This window comes from Setaria italica, chromosome IX (genome assembly GCF_000263155.2).
Source record: "Setaria italica strain Yugu1 chromosome IX, Setaria_italica_v2.0, whole genome shotgun sequence".
NCBI classification, from domain to species: Eukaryota; Viridiplantae; Streptophyta; class Magnoliopsida; order Poales; family Poaceae; genus Setaria; species Setaria italica.
The window spans coordinates 49,755,011-49,771,378 of record NC_028458.1 but is presented as its reverse complement, the minus strand read 5'-3'; the positions used below and the strand labels follow the sequence as shown (position 1 = coordinate 49,771,378).

At 45.2% G+C, this 16,368-nt stretch overlaps 3 protein-coding genes across 3 annotated transcripts; 2 read left to right on the top strand and 1 right to left on the bottom strand.

Moving 5' to 3' along the window:
• The first annotated feature begins 267 nt into the window (after positions 1-267).
• LOC101773785 (nitric oxide synthase-interacting protein) lies at positions 268-2,104 on the top strand. The gene is made up of 2 exons (XM_004984707.3): positions 268-640; positions 1,259-2,104. The coding sequence occupies exons 1-2, from the start codon at positions 402-404 to the stop codon at positions 1,932-1,934; spliced, it is 915 nt and encodes a 304-aa protein (XP_004984764.1). The 5' UTR covers positions 268-401; the 3' UTR covers positions 1,935-2,104.
• A 302-nt stretch (positions 2,105-2,406) lies between these two features.
• LOC101774190 (photosynthetic NDH subunit of lumenal location 1, chloroplastic) lies at positions 2,407-4,313 on the top strand. Its single transcript, XM_004984710.3, has 8 exons — positions 2,407-2,585; positions 2,679-2,775; positions 2,858-2,941; positions 3,070-3,143; positions 3,244-3,366; positions 3,508-3,579; positions 3,831-3,927; positions 4,024-4,313. The coding sequence occupies exons 1-8, from the start codon at positions 2,544-2,546 to the stop codon at positions 4,131-4,133; spliced, it is 699 nt and encodes a 232-aa protein (XP_004984767.1). The 5' UTR covers positions 2,407-2,543; the 3' UTR covers positions 4,134-4,313.
• A 329-nt stretch (positions 4,314-4,642) lies between these two features.
• On the bottom strand, positions 4,643-12,738 carry LOC101775131 (ABC transporter B family member 6). Its single transcript, XM_004984711.3, has 11 exons — positions 11,918-12,738; positions 10,341-10,395; positions 10,088-10,263; positions 9,786-9,986; positions 9,305-9,564; positions 8,913-9,223; positions 8,615-8,835; positions 8,182-8,522; positions 7,134-7,927; positions 6,788-7,029; positions 4,643-6,257 (listed from the first exon to the last, which is right to left on the bottom strand). The coding sequence occupies exons 1-11, from the start codon at positions 12,326-12,328 to the stop codon at positions 5,028-5,030; spliced, it is 4,242 nt and encodes a 1,413-aa protein (XP_004984768.1). The 5' UTR covers positions 12,329-12,738; the 3' UTR covers positions 4,643-5,027.
• Positions 12,739-16,368: the final 3,630 nt, after the last annotated feature.

Here is a 16,368-nt window from a genome sequence, read left to right as displayed (position 1 = left end):
GGTTGGGATCAGAACTTCACAATACACAAGTAAAATTGGCTAGTTGGATCAGACATCAGAGTGTGGGACTGTGGGTATGAAGCGGGACAGTTTGGTTTGTTCATCATGCTCCCAAAGCGGGCTGGCTCAAAGCTAAACTATCGTGTTCGGCCCATGAAAACACGCCATTGGGCCGTGTGCTTACAAGGCCGCGTGTTTGGCCCACAAAATACATGGGCCCTCCGAGCGACCGAGCCTGACCCAGACACGGAGCCAAACCTCACTACCGCTTCCTCTCCGTCTTCACCATCGCCCTCGTCCCCGTCAAACAAATCTAGGGTTCCAAGCGTGCGAAGCCTACCTCCGCCGGCCGATCCCACGAACCCTCCCGGAGTAGGAGCCGAGCCGAGGCACGAGCGAAGATGCCGCAGCGGCACTCGAAGAACAACAATGACCTCGCCTTCTTCACGTACGAGGAGAAGCGGAAGCTCGGGTACGGCACGCAGCGGGAGCGCCTGGGGAAGGACTCGATCAAGCCCTTCGACGCCTGCTGCCTCTGCCTCAAGCCGCTCATCGACCCGCACTGCTGCCCCAAGGGCCACGCCTTCTGCAAGGAGTGCATCCTCGAGTGCCTCCTCGCCCAGAAGAAGGACATCAAGCGGTAGGTGGCGACACTGCACGGTTTTACCTCTCTATATGGGTGTTGATTGCCTACTTGCTTTAAGGAGTTGAGGTGGAGTAGTTGATTAGAGAAGGAGGGTAGGCGATAGTGGCGTGGAGAGGAGATTGCAGCGTATTTGCGGGAAGAATTGTCAGGCTAGTATGTCAGTGCCGTAAGGCGCAGGTGGCTGATAGTTTTTGTGAGGATATTAAGCTAAGGTCAACCATGAATTTTAGGCCAACATCGTCTCACCTTAGTTCGATTTGGTTGTGCAAGCTCACGCCTGTACTTAGGATAAATTATCTTTCTTGGATCTGTACTGTATATTCATTCATTCATGCTCTTCTATGCAATGCATGCAGTGTAGTTTCAGCATCCATACATGTGACCCTTGCCATTTCTCACTCTGTCAGCAAATATATGTTTGTTTGTTGAAGTTCATGTTGCCTGTCCATCGACCACTGGCTGTCAGATTAATTCCCTTCTTGTAGTTGCCTTACCTAGAATTCCTGTTGATGTTCATGATGGACGCCAAAAATGCTGTAGTTGCCCCTAAACTATCTGCTTTGTAATTGAGCTACTGAACTGAATACTGAGTGTTTACTCTTGTTCTTCCAGCAAGCTAGCAGCTCATGAGGCCCAGAAAAAGCAAGAGAAGGAAGAGGAGGAGGAGAAGCTGATTCTGCAGAAGGCTAAGGAGTTGGACGCCTTTGATCAGCAAAACCATGGAGCTGTTCCCCAGTACCATGATCGCAGTGGCTCCCAAGACAAGAATGGGTTTCATGGAGCAAACAGTGTGAAGGTTACTTCCTTTGAAGAGGAAGCCCTCCGCAACATGAAGGCATTTTGGCTCCCTTCAGCTACTCCTGAAGCTACGGTCAAGGTAGATGCCCCCTCCACTGACACTATCTGCCCTGAGGGGCAGGAAAAGCTCAAGTTGAAATCGCTATTCCCTATCTCGTTCACTGAGGAAAATGGTGACCAAAAGAGGAAGAAGTCAGTGGAAAAGAGCTACATGTGCCCTAGTTGCATGTCTACCCTCACAAACACCATGACCCTGGTGGCAATCAGCACCTGTGGCCATGTCTTCTGCAAGAAGTGCTCTGACAAGTTTCTACTAAAGGATAAAGTTTGCTTGGAGTGCAACAAACCATTTAAGGAGAGGAATCTGGTTACTTTGGAGAAAGGAGGAACTGGGTTTGCTGCGCACGATGAACGCTTGGAGGCAAGGGAGTTCAAGCATTTGGGGAGTGGTTCTGGGTTAGGATTAGTGAAACCAGCTCCAAAGGCTTAGTAGCCTTCAATAATTGTAGCAGATGTTGTATATGCTTATCATGGCCTCATCAAATTATGTAACCTGGAAATTTTGTTTCATGGTATCCATATGTTTGTATTTTGAACGGTTGATGTTCAAAGTCTTTACTGGCATCAATCCGATGTGCCTGAGTCTTGCAGCTTTGGTTCTTTTTACTGTGGCAAATTTGTGTAGTTGCAGCTGACTAATGTAGCTACTCTGCTTCCACTTGCTGTTTGCATTTTCGATCAGAAACATCTCATCTCTTGATGCAACTGAGATTGTTAAGTTGACATACATTGAATCTCAACCCAGGAAAACGAGCAGAAACAGGCCAAGTCATCAGCTATCTATCAGAAGAGCTGTTGGGTGGCCCATTTTTGTCCGTCAGTGCCCGCCCAGTGCTGAAATGAGGATAATGAAGCTGGGCCAAAAGTGCTGAAATGAGGATAATGAAGCTGACTTGGCTGCCTTGGCTTCCACCCACACATTCAACACTGGAAAAAGGAGCGTGCCACGGTCCAGCTGCTATGGATAACTGATGCTGGGGCACAAACTTCACAGAAAACTTCCTCGAGCTCAGTGCTTGCCTTAACTATTGAAGGTGAAATGGCAAGCCTGCAGAATCTGATTTGCTCCGTATCCAAACAAGTATGTGCTCGAAACACTTACTGTTTTATGGAATTTATTCATTTTCCCTGCAGTTTTGAGGAGTAACAGCTTGAACCTGGTGCTGATTTTCAGTTGGTTGCCCCGAATTATGCGGTGACTGCCAAACTGAATGGGGCTCCACCCTCGGTTGTCTCAGCAAGCTCAAGCGGAGCATCCTCTGATCAAAAGAGTAATGCCCCTTTTGTTGTTCGTCTCAATTCATTTGATGCTTGTCAGAATTGTGTTTATAAAACATCTCCCCACTTGTATAGATGTCACGAAAAGGCAGTTAGCTTTGCTTGGTGCTGGAGTGTTAGCCACTGGCCTACTGAAGACAAGCTCTGCAATTGCTGAAGGTAATGAGCGTTTTAGATGGCCTGGCGTTGTGTTTTCCCTGACCAGTCTATAGGATATCCTCAAGCTCTCAAGCAGACTTTTCTGGTTCTTTGATTTGGCATTAACTGGAGTTGTTCCTAAATTCCAGAAGTACCGAAGAATTACAAGTCTTATGTGGATGCGAAAGACGGATACTCGTATCTTTATCCAGCTGAATGGAGGGTAGGTTGCCATATGATTACCGAATAATCAAGACTCAAATGCCAGCGACCTTTTCCCCTGCATGAAAATTTATAATGCCTTTGCTTGACTGTCTCTTTAGGATTTCGACTTCTTGGGTCACGATTCAGCATTCAAAGATCGTAATCTGGCTCTTCAGTGTGTCCGTGTGGGATTTATTCCTACTGAGAAAACAGATATCCGTGACCTAGGACCAATGGATGAGGTGGGTTTCAATTTTTTTCTTCTACTATGTACCCTTTGCTTTGATTAGGTCAAAAAATAGACATAGCTTTGAATACCCTGCAGCCGCAGCGCTGAATATTCATTTTTGCTGATCTGATGAGCATTTTTAACATTATACCAGGCCATCTTCAATTTGGTAAACAACGTTTATGCTGCCCCAAATCAAATACCGTCCATCTATGACATGCAAGAGGTTTGCCATCTGTTCATTGTTCATGCAATCAGCATTCTTACTCGGCGCCACGGAGTTGCAAATTTATTTTGATGCTCTAGATTTACTAAGTGCCTGAGCAGAAGCTTCGATGAGCAATTCATGCGCTACTGTGCATTTGCTGTTCTATAGCTGTGCATATCAGTGTTCATTTGAGATGCAATTCTGTAGCAGGATTATACACGGCTAAACATTGCTACTGAAATTAGCGGTTGATCCTACTATTTTTGCAGCGCACGGTGGACGGCAAGAACTACTGGACGTTTGAGTACGATCTGGAGGCACCGGGCTACGGCGTTTCTGCCTTTGCAACGGTCGCCATTGGAAACGGTAGGATGATGCCTATAATTAAACTACAAAATCTAGGTCGGCTCGTGTGTTCCCGTCTGAATAAAAGGGGATGGAACTCTGTATTATTCTTACCAGGCCGGTACTACACGCTGATCGTGACCGCGAACGAACGCCGGTGGAGCAGGCTGCGGAACAGGCTCAAGGTCGTCGCGGATTCTTTCAAGATCTCGGATCTGACCGCGTGATTGCTCGCTTTCTTCGTTAACTATAATGTAATACGGTCTCATGAGTCATGGTACATGTACTCATGGTGAAGGGAAATGGTGTACCTTCCGTGGTGATAATCCGCGCGCTCCTAATCATGCTTGAAATGGATCATTAGGTGCAAATAAAAGGTCATAAACTGATTGCGACTGTTTTGTACATTCGGTGAAAACAGCATTCAGTCCAAGTGCAGGGTTATGCCAACTTAGAAAACATCCAAATAAAGCAACGGAAAGGGAAACAAGAATTCGGCACTACATTGTCTCTTATTCTAAGATACGCAAAGACGACGAAAAAACTGCTCATGCCCTGGTAGACCCGACGACTTGCGCGCGCCCAGTGACACGGTAAACTTGGATACAAGATTTAGTTCAAAATTTCATCAAAAATCAAAGAGCGACTATCCTAACATCTAGCGACCGAATGGGATCAACAACAATTCGTGCAGATTTACCAGCCAAGAGGCTTTTGATCACGGCGGCAAGAGTCATACCCACAAAGAACTGGACTTTTTACACGCGTAACACGTTAGCTGATCACAGTAATACACTACGGAGGCGAGAGAAACCACAGAACACGAGCCTCAGAAAGAATGTTTGCAACTCATATATTACAGCAATTACAATGCCCTCCAAACTTTGCTAACTATTTCCAGAATAAGCTGTTCCCTAAAGTTTCAACGCCGTTACTTACCTGAATCTTCAAGCTAAAATTTTGTCAAGACCAGGTAACCGTTCCACTCAGTACAGCGCCATCAAGTGGACACTTCCAGCATTTTTCATCTGCCAAAAAGGGCCCCTGAGCAGCTGGACAAAGAGCGAAACAGGTCCTGGTCATGCCCTAGGATAATTTACACCTAACAAGCTCAACCATAATTACATTAGCCGATGCTGGCGAAGGCCCTTGCCAAAATGGGGTTGCATCAATCTAACATATAGACCGTTCTGGTCCATCAGAGAGTCATGTGTACCCTGCTCTACTATCTTGCCACCATTTAGGACAACAATGTTGTCCACATGCTTCATCATTGCTGCCCTGTGCGCAATGAGAATCGTTGTCTTGTTACCCATGACCAGAGTGTCGAGAGCTTCCTGTACCACTCTACTTGATTCAGACTCGATAGCAGAGCTAGCCTCATCCAACAACAATATCGGTGCATTCTTCAAAACCACCCTAGCAATGGCAATCCGCTGCTTTTGCCCAGGTGTTAGATCAACCCCTCTCATTCCCACATGAGTGTCATAGCCATGTGGTAAGCTGCTAATGAAATGATGAGCATTAGCTATCCTCGCAGCTTCCTTTATCTCAGCCTCTGTTGCATTGTGCCTTGCATAGATAATGTTTTCTCTTATTGTTGTTGAGAAAATAACTGGCTCTTGCTGAATCAGGCCCATGTGGCTACGCAACCATCTGAGGTTAAATGATTTTAAATCACGACCATCCAGTAGAACTTGGCCAGAAACCGGGTCATAGAATCTCTCGATCAAAGAAATAATAGTGCTTTTCCCTGATCCTGAAACCCCTACCACCGCAACAGTTTGCCCACCACTTACTTTAAGATTAAAATTGCTCAGCACAAGAATTTCTGGACGAGCAGGATAAGAGAAATCAACATTCTTGAATTCGATGCTTCCGTAAACATTGGGTGGTTTCAAGCCAGTGGTATCATCAGGATCGATCTTTGGTTCTCGGTCAATAATTTCAAACACTGACGTAAGAGATTTCCTCCTTTTAAGTATGTAAGGTGCAAGTCCAAATGGCTCGACCAGTGCGAATGATGCAAATGAAAAGAGTATGTACTCTTTTAGTCCTGTGGCTATTGTCAGACGTTGCTGGTCAACTGAAATAGCAGTGTACCAAAGAAGCAGGGCATTGCAGGCGAAAAGAAGAAACTGCGAGAGACCAAAGCCGAAGCCTATAGCCAATCCTTGGACAAGACTTTGCTTCAGTATCTTGCCAAGATGTAATCTGTAGAGTTCCATTATCTTGTTCCCAGCACAGAATGCTACTACAGTGTATATGTTCCGGACGGCATCTTCAAGTACTAACGAAGCCTTTCTATGCATCTCCTGGATTCCTCTTGAGAAGCCAGCAAGCCACAATTTCTGCAACATGATTTATCAGATCCATTAGAGATTTGCCAGTGTAATTATGTACAAATGTTATAACATATGGAGAATATGAATAGGCGATGTTTCTAAGAGCAAGTTGCACAAAATAAAATTTTCAATATCTGATACCAATGTAGCCAGATTTTTATTTGAGAGAGGTAGATCATGTAGGGAACTGTTATGGAGCACATTACTGTCACAGAGTGATATTTTAGAGTTTGGTGTATTAAGTAATCCTTGACAGACTATTCTATCCTGCATGTGCAAGCTTCAACGTGACGTAAATGCTAAGGCTCAATGTTACAAAGTCTAACAAGGCTTTGAATGATAACAGAATATTTATAAAAATATTTCCTTTCCAATGCATTGCCACACAATTACTATTATTTGATGTTTTCCTAATCCAAACTCTAACCAAAGAAACAGTGTACACTATGCAACAATTGCATGGATAGGCATCAAATTTCTGTTAACATACCATTTTTTTTCAGTTCATAGGAGACAAATAAAGAATACTTTATTACCTGTGCAATAGCAGATATAACAAGAACTGGTAAGGTTGCAAGTGCAACAAGTGCTACCCGCCATCCCAACAACATCCCAATAAGAAGAGCAACAGATACTGCAGCAGTGTCTTGTATAAATATGGAAAGCCGGTTACTGAAGGCAGCACGGACATATGTAGCATCATTTGCCAGGCGCATGGACAATGTATCAGCATTGTTCTCGTCTTTGTCGAACCATCCAACTTCATTGCGCAATATTGCTGTCAAAGAAACCACAAATAAGTATTAAACTCTGCATGCTCAAACTAACTCCATGATTGCAGCAGAATATGAGAAAAGCATATAACATGCAGATTGCAATTACCAGAGAACATCATCCTTCTTATGCGCTCAGTCATCTTCTCCCCCATTATTCCAAAATAGAAATGTTGCAACCAGTTGACCAGCACCGTTATAACACCCATTCCTACTATGAATAAACACCACCTGTTCACTTCGTGGTGCATATCATGAACTTCTATTCGATAGTATGCTGACACTATAAGCGCTATAGTGTAAGCAAGCAGTGGGTTAAATGAACCAAATATAGCAGCACCAATTGTACCTAAAAGAGCATAAGGCCATTCAGCAATACTAAGTGTTGCAAGTCGCCAAAAAGATGGAGGTTTCTGGTGCTGAACCTCATCTAGTTCACTATGTTCAGAACTCGTATCATCTCGTTCACTCTGTGGTCTGCTAAAAGTTTGTGAATGTGAACGCTCATTCTTAGGATCAGAAGTCAAAAGAGGAGATATGGGTGAGTCAGGTTCTGAATTCTTAGATGACTGACGCTGTATAGGATGAACATCAACTTTCGGAAGATCAGGCAATTTCATTTCAAAACTGTCCTGTCTCTTGATGGACGGTGTTCTTTCAGTTTCAGTTGCAACCATAGGTATCCCATTGTCTACAGTTTGCTCTGAAGGTGGACTTCGATCCTTTGGTGAATCATGAGAGTTCCTGTTGGTATCTGAACGCCAAAATTGAAGCATGCCATGTGTTTTTTGAAGTGAAGGTGATTTTGTCATCTTAGGAGAGGATGATTCTTGAAAGTATTGGCTCACTGATGCGTCCTCAATTTGGAGTGACTTGCGCTCCCTGCTATTCTTGGTGGGCATCCTGACATGGATCAAGATAGGATTAATAAGGCAGTCCAAATCAAAATTGTGCTCTTTTGCAGCTGATGGAACATAATGCACAGTGATGAATTAAACACGAAAGCTTAAACAATCTCTCTTTAGAACAGTAGCATTGTAAATGATGCTGTAGCTAACAACAATATAGGATTTACAAAATCTTTAGTATCCACAACTATAATACTTCAGGTACGCTTAGACCACATGTTGGATATAGTCTAAGAAGAAAAGGCTTACCTTTTGGGAAGTTTTGTTGCTTCCTCACACCTTAAAAGCTCGGCATAAAGGCCATCCAAGTTCAGCAATTCATCATGTGTACCCATTTCAACAAGATGCCCCTCCTCCATTACAGCTATGTAATCGGCATTTTTAATGAGGCTAAGACGTCTAGCAATTATAATGGTTGACCTTCCCAACATGAGAACATCTAATGCTTCTTGGACAGCCTTTTCAGCTTCAAAATCAAGTCCTCCTGTGACCTCATCAAGCAAGAGAATGGATGGATTCGAAAGCACAGCACGGGCAATAGAAATTTTGATCTTCTGTTCATCAGTCAGTGCAATACCAGCACGACCAACCTGCAGAATTTGCAAAAGTGAGTACTAGAGCCTCAGTGTCTGACCAGCCTAACCTGGATATACAATAATAAGATGTATCGTACTTCCGTTACCTGGGTTTCATACCCCTTTTCAAGTGAACTGATGAACCCATGGGCATGGGCTGTCTTCGTTGCCTCTTCTATCTGATCAAAGGTAGCAGATCTTCCATAAGCAATATTTTCCCGAATGCTCAAACTCAATAAAGCTGGTTCTTGTGTCACCAGACCAATTTGGCTTCTTAACCATTCCACTTTCAAATTTTTTATGTTTTCCCCATCCAAAAGAACTTCACCTGAAAACATTAAAATAGAGTAGCCTTTTAGATGGAGGTGGAAGCAGAAAATGAAAGATGCTTCTCAGTGCTCTTACCTAATGTTGGGTCATAGAATCTCTCCATTAGAGGAATTATACTGCTTTTCCCTGAACCATTTCTACCAACAAGTGCAACAGTTTTTCTCGCAGGCACAGTGAGGAAGAAACCACTTAAAATTGGAATTTCAGGACGAGACAGGTAGCTGAAATACACATTTCTAAATTCAATGTTCCCCTGAACTTGGGTTAATGTGATCCCTTCTTGATTAACGCTGGAAGTTGAACGGCTAATCATCTCATATAGTCTATAAGCAGCAATGCGCCCTTGCTCAAAGGAATAGAAGTTTGTAGCTGCTTGATTCAAACCACTACGAAATTAAAAATAAACTTAGTTAAGGCAATACACGGCAACAAAATGGGGCAAAAAACCGTATAATTAAGTTGCTTACAGGCCGCTCAGAATGACAGAGAATAAAGCTACCACAACTTCACCACCATCAGCTTTTCCACGAACAATCAAATGTCTTCCGACCCAAAGTTGCAATGCACAGGAGCAAATGGCAAGTCCATATGTAAATCCAAGGCCGATTCCTTGGACAAGACTTATCAAAATTCCATATCTCAGTGTGGCTTGAAGCGAGGTAGCATAGGAGTACTTTGCAAGAGTTTCATTTGTAAAAGAATACAGTGTCCTGATGTATGAGATGGCCTGGTGCACATATTTCCATTAGAACCAACCAAATTATTTTAGTTACTAAATACTAATAGCACATCAAACCAGAATGATTGTATTGTCTACAAAATCAGAGTGCATAATAGCAGCCCTTCGGTATACAGGCTCAAGATAGGAGATGTGCAGACAGCAGCTTAGGTTTGTGTATAGTAAAAGAAATCAGAAGAAAGATTGGCAGATTGAATAAAGGTAGCAACCTGTTCAGCAATGCTAGCTGCTTCGGCATATGCATCTTGAATGTTTTCAGCCAATCTATGGAGGAATATGTTGGATATTCCTCCTGCTGCAACAATTAAGGGTCCAGTGGCAAGAGTTAGAAGTGCTATTTGCCAACAATTGAGAAGGCCAACAATGAGACCACCAACAAATGTAGCCATATTGTGTATGTAGTTCCCGACCTACAAAAGAACTGTCATTAGAAGACACCAAAAGTGATGGAGTTCATTCTGCAGATCATAATTCCAGAGAAACTAATGAGTGCTTCACTCTCTAAGCTTACTTTCTCGCTTATAGCTGACTGAATGAGCAATACATCACTGAGCACTTGACTCACAATATCACCATTATTTCCATATGTATCAAAGAAGCTCATGTCTTGATTTAGCAAGACCTGAACATATTTTGATCTGATGACAGCAGTCTGCCGTTCCCCCGTGAGAATCCAGCATGATACCTCTGCAGAACTGAAATAATCAGGAATATGTGTTTGTGCTGAGTGGGAGCTGCACTTTAAAAGATAATGAGTTACTTACCGATCCATCCTGCAACAAAAACACCAGCAGCTATATAGACGATATACAAAGCATGCTGCAACACATAGATGTAACAGTTGTAAGAGGCAAAGATATATGGAATTGAGAATAAGGAAAAGTGGAAGAGAGGTGAGAAAAGAAACATGCAAAGTCACCCGTTTCAAGGGAAAGGGGGTATTAGAAGTTTATATAATAATCTCTTAAAAGTCAAAATTTTGGGTGCAAGCAGAATGGAACTACTAAAAAAAGCATTGGAATATATTGAAAGTATAAATGGATAGCCATTTAACAAACTAAATATGGGGACAAGACCAAGTACAATGCACATCATTTAACAAACTAAATATGGGGGGTTGCCTCCTTGGTAGTGTTCAGATAGCAGCCATTATGAGCTAGCTTCAGAGTTTAATGTAGACCATTCCAGAAAATAAAAACAATGAACCTTCACTCCATCCTAAGGATGACTCTAGCATCCAAGGGCAACCTTGGGGATCCCCCGAGGTAATGAATCCCGTCAATCCCGGATTTTAATTCAGTTCCACTTATCACATATGAGGCTCTCACATCCACAAAACTTTATCTCCACCTACACCAGCTATGAAAAGAGCATATACGTCAAGTGAAACCTTCACTTGGTTGCCTCACTTCCTTGTTTGCAATAAAATTTGGTTATAACTAAAGGCCTACAGGATATTTTGGGCAACCTTTCAGAAATTAAATTAATAGAGTACAAAAGACTCTTTTAATAACACTTCAATTACACTATGGATACGATAATAATGACCGGCCATGACATATCCGCAACCCTTTCCCTAATGTGTTAACAAAACAAAACAGAGCTAACAACAGTAGGCGCCTTTAGACCTGGCATCTTTGAGAACATTGAGACACTCTTGAACTAACCTCAACATAGAATTTTTCAATGATATCTTATAAATGCCACTAACATCTGAATCATGGCTACATTTCTCCTAAAATCTCTGCTGCACCACATAAACAATCCCATAGTGTGCCATCCTAGGCTCCCAGCTGCAATGGCCCCGAAGGCACAAACTTTCAGCCAAGGCAACACCAACCGCACCCAAACCACAAATTCCATACAATCCCTTTGGAAAGTTCGCATCAGGGAAAGGGAAAAAATGCACTGATTTGAAGTGATATACTAAGGTTCCAGATCACATTTAAGTCAAACGTGCCTAGGAATGGAATTTCTTTATGGAGCTTGCGTTATAAACATAACCGCACTATGCAGTGCAGCAAACCTGTGCAACTAATAACCTTTCAGGCCCTAATATTTCAAATGAAACCAAAAAGTACCCACTCGAAACATAAGCACAAGCAGCAGTGTATCCTACTTTCTTTCTTAGAATTGCCATGCCTCAAAAGTACAAGAACTAACTGTAGCTAATCACCATCATCATAGTTGTAGTCAATAGCAAAATTTGAATTATCTTCTGAGAATGTCATTACAACAGAAAAGCCAATCTGCCACGAAAATTTAAATACTTCAAGCATCCTACAATCTAAATTGAAAATGTAGCAACTAAGTGGGAATGCATCAGAAGCATCAGCTTTACCTCCTTAAACCGGTGGAGCAGCTCATCACTGTGTCCATAGAGAGCCGACTCAACCCGCTCAGAGTCGAGCAAATTCAGGGCCCTCCCGAAGTAGTGCAGGTACACAACGAGCGCCGCGCCATGGGCAGCAGCAGCGAGCGCCCCGGCAGCCATGAGGGCCCAGTCGAACCCATCGGCGAACTCGAAAAGCCTCCAGAACGACACGGCCGCGGGCGGCGGCTCGACCTCATCTTCCTCCACCTCCTCCTCGCCGGCGCCGGCGGCTTCCCCCTCCCTCGCCCCCACGCCCGCATCCCCCGCCGGCCCGTCCCCGTACGGCGACGGCGACTCAGGCGGCTCGGAGACCTCGGACACGGGCGTGAGCGGCTGCACGTGCGGCGACGCCCACCCGAACAGCCCCGTCGGCACCATCTCCACCTCGAAGCCTTGCGCAGCTCGACGAAGCCGTCAAATTCAAAAACCCTAGGATCCGGCGAAGCTCATCACCGCGGCTAGCCCCGAGACGGCGACGACGGGCGGCGGCGGCGACCGGGTCGCTTCCGAAGCGAGCCTCAAGCCGCCTCCGAATAAACTAACCTCCGAGAGGACTGGCCAGTGCCGCAAAGGAGAGCCCCCTTTTAAAAACTCTCTTCTCGGCGGCACACGGCAACGACGACCCAGTCAGAGAAATTCGGCGGCGTACTCCCACACGAGTACGCCACGCCACAGCGGAGCTCGTCGGCGGCGAGCGGCTGGCGGCTGCTCGTCGCCGGCGAAGACGCGTGGCGCGGCGGTGGGATGGTTGCGCGCAGTGGTGAGTTCCTTCTTCTCTTCTGGCGTGCGGGTAGGAAAGGTGAGGGAGAAGGGGGACCTGTGCTTGTGATTGCGGTGTGATGGGCGGGGCCCACCTGGCGGTGGCCCTTACTGCCTGGGGTTTGGTGTAAAGCGGGTTGGCGTGAGTGGCGAGGGCCCCGCTTGGCGGTGGCAGAGTGATCTGGGCTGGAGGCGCGTAGGGCTCCGTGGGCCAGCGTTGGCAGCGAGAGAGTGGGGGGAGTTACATGTTTTCCGTGTGGCGTGTGGAAAAATTTTCGCGGGGCGTTGGAATTAGACGGGCGGGATTGGTGCGGAAAGGTCTCGTGGGCATCGAAGATGGCGGGGCCCGCCGGCGCCTGGTGGCATGAGCTGTGTTGTGTAGCTTTCCTGCGCTGCTAGGGACACACGGAATTGGAGGCGACGTGTGGTTGGTTCATGTGGAGGTGACCTCTGGCAGCTAGCTTTTGAAAATAGCAGTACACTCATTCATTGTGCTGTTCCCGATTATGACATGAGAGGATGTTTGATACAAAAGGACGAGGGATCAGTGATGCCCGGCTAAACATCGACAAAGGTGGTGTTTGGATCACTAGTTCATGAGCTAAACTTTAGCTCCTAAAATTTAGCCTCTAAAATTTAGTTTTGCTGGGGTATTTGGATCCATGGGCTAAATTTTAGTCCCTCATCAAATAATGTCTGATTTGCCCTTATTAATGACTCCCTCCTCCTCCTTTTCCCCCTGTCTCTCCTCTCCCCTTCGTCGTTGGGTCGCCGCGGAGGCCAGAAGCGAGGAGGTTGTCCGCCTCCTCCTCCCGCTCTATGATCTCGAAGCCGCCACCGTCCGCTCCTGCCACGACCTCGACACCTTCCTCGTCGTCCTCTCTCCTGCCGACGGCTGCGGCCCTCTCCTCCCCGCCGACGGCCGCGGCCCCCAGATCAAGCGGCCGGCGGCATCAAGGCCGACGGCGGCAGGGTCGAGGTGGAGGCGGAGGTGGCGGCGGGGGCGAGGCGGAGGAGGAGGTGGCCGGCGACGGAGGCGAGGCGGAGGAGGAGGTGACGGCGCCGCGAGGTCGAGCGGAGATGGCGGGGCCGGCGAGGCAGAGGTGGCGGGGCCGGCGAGGCGAGATGAGGTGGAGGTGTCGAGGCCGGCGAGGCGAGGCGGAGACAGCGGCGGCGGGCGAAGGAGGCGAGACCGGCAGAGCATGCGGGAGAGAGAGAGTGCGGGGGCAAGGGGAGGAAAGTGGTCCCCCCCCCTTTTAGGGCCTTGATCCCTTTTAGCCCCTTTTAGGGCCTCTTGAGGAGCTAATTTTTTTAGCCCAAAGTTTAGCTGTTTGTCACTTTTTGCCCTCATGTTTGGATCCCAAGTGCTAAATTTTAAGCTAAAAGTGCAAGACTAAAATTTAGTCATTGGATCCAAACAGGCTTAAAATACATTTATCCAGACGTACTATAAGCATGTGGTGAGGTGATCATGTGAATTTTGGTCATGTTTGGTTTTATTGCCGGGTCGCCTAGCTTCGCCTCGCGGAGCAAGGTCCTGGCAAGGAGAGCTGATTCAGCTTGCCCGGGCAAGCAAGAAAAAAAGCTTGTTTTCACGGACACCGATACATGCAGCAAGTAATCAGGTATCGTTTGGTTACTTTTGCTTATTTTTAGCACCCATCGCATGGAATATTTAGATACTAAGGGGGTGTTTGTTTCTTTAGCACCTCCTAAAATTCCTGTCACATCGAATGTTTATATACTAATTAGGAGTATTAAACATAGACTAATTACAAAACCTATTGCATAGATGGAGACTAATTTGCGAGACGAATCTACTAAGCCTAATTAGTCCATGATTTGACAATGTGATGCTACAGTAAACATGTGCTAATGATGGATTAATTAGGCTTAATAGATCCATCTCGTGAATTAGCCTCCATCTGTGTAATTAGTTTTATAATTAGCTCATGTTTAGTCCTCCTAATTAGCCTCTGAATATTCGATGTGACATATATTTTAGTCAGGACTAAAGATCCAAACACCCCCTAATTAGGAGTATTAAATGTAGACTATTTACAAAATCTATTACATAAGTGGAGGCTAAACGGCGTAATTAGGAGTATTAAATGTAGACTATTTACAAAATCTATTACATAAGTGGAGGCTAAACGGCGAGACGAATCTATTAAGCCTAATTAGTTCATGATTTGACAATGTGTTGTTCCTCCATCTGTGTAATGGGTTTTGTAAATAGTCTACGTTTAATACTCCTAATTAGTATCTAAACATTCGATGTGACAGGTGCTAAAAATAAGCATGGGGAACAAACACCCCCTCGAGCACTCAACGCCACTCGCTCTCCTTGCCCAACCAGGCGAGGCAAGCATGGTCAAAGTTCCAAACGCGCCCTTTATGTCACATTCCAACAAAACACTTCACCGTTATAGTTGTAGTTTGAGGATCTTTACACTTGTTAATTCATTGTCTATTCATCGTCTTTAGGAATAATGAAAGTGGGCTGAACTATACATGGGTCGCGGGTAAAGCCGCTTGTAATTCTATTGTTCCACGGAATTTTATTCTGCTTTCAAAATGACTAGCATTAGCTTCCATGATGTTTGATTGAGATTCTTATAATCAAGTGTTGTGCGTGCTTGTAAATGAAAAGGTAAGAGTATTGATACTCTTTTCGAATGTATAAGAGCAATTCCTACGGTCATTTTACTAGTTCATTGCTCCATATCTTTAAACAAAAGACGCGTATAAAGCTCATATTGTTGAAAACAAACACAAGTACTTGCATTTAGCTTGTGGTTAATACTCGGGTCAAGACGCGTTACGAAGCCACATACACACAAGCGGGGGTTTGTTTGTTTGTTTCATGAGCTTGTATCTAACAGTCAAAGTGAAACAAAAAGGTCTAGTTGGTTCAAGCCTTCAAGGCCATGAGACACCCTGTATCTAATCGACGAGACCCAGAATATCTATAACGAGGGAGCCTTGGAGGATCATCTTTTGATAGAATATGTATTGCATTGTGACTAAATTTTTACATTAACATGGAGGTATTTATAGGCCATTGGCCCATCCTAGTACAAGTGACCCAATAATTAACCAAGAGTCAAATAGTCCGCTAAGCAGTAACAATATCCATACATGATTTTCTTTTTATCCTTTTTTGTTTCTTAGATTAGAACTGGTTTGCTCTTTGCTCTTTGTAATTCTTTTACTTATTTTCTCTTTAAGTATTATATAACCAGCAGGGCTAAAGTCCTCCTGTTTCCATCAAAAAAAAGTAACAATATCCATCTATATTAACTTTATCTTGTTAAGTGCAGGCCTATAACTACATGGTGCCACAGAGGTTGAGGTGGTGTCAAGGCCAAGGGCTTGGGTCCCTAAGGGTGCGTTTGGTACCGGAGACGGAACGGGACGGGATGGGACCATCCCAAATTTGATAGTGTTTGGTTCGAAGTAACGAGGGATGGGACGGTCCACAAATGGGAATATGCTGCCAAGATGCGGGATGACCCCGTCCGGCCAAAACGAGCGGACCGGGTCATCCCACTTCGGGCGCCGTCTGCTCCGTCCTTCTCCGTTCACAAGACTGGCACGAGGGCTTCTTCGTCTCCGGCAGGGCGGGGTCCTCCAGCCGCGCGGCCGGTGCCCAGGGT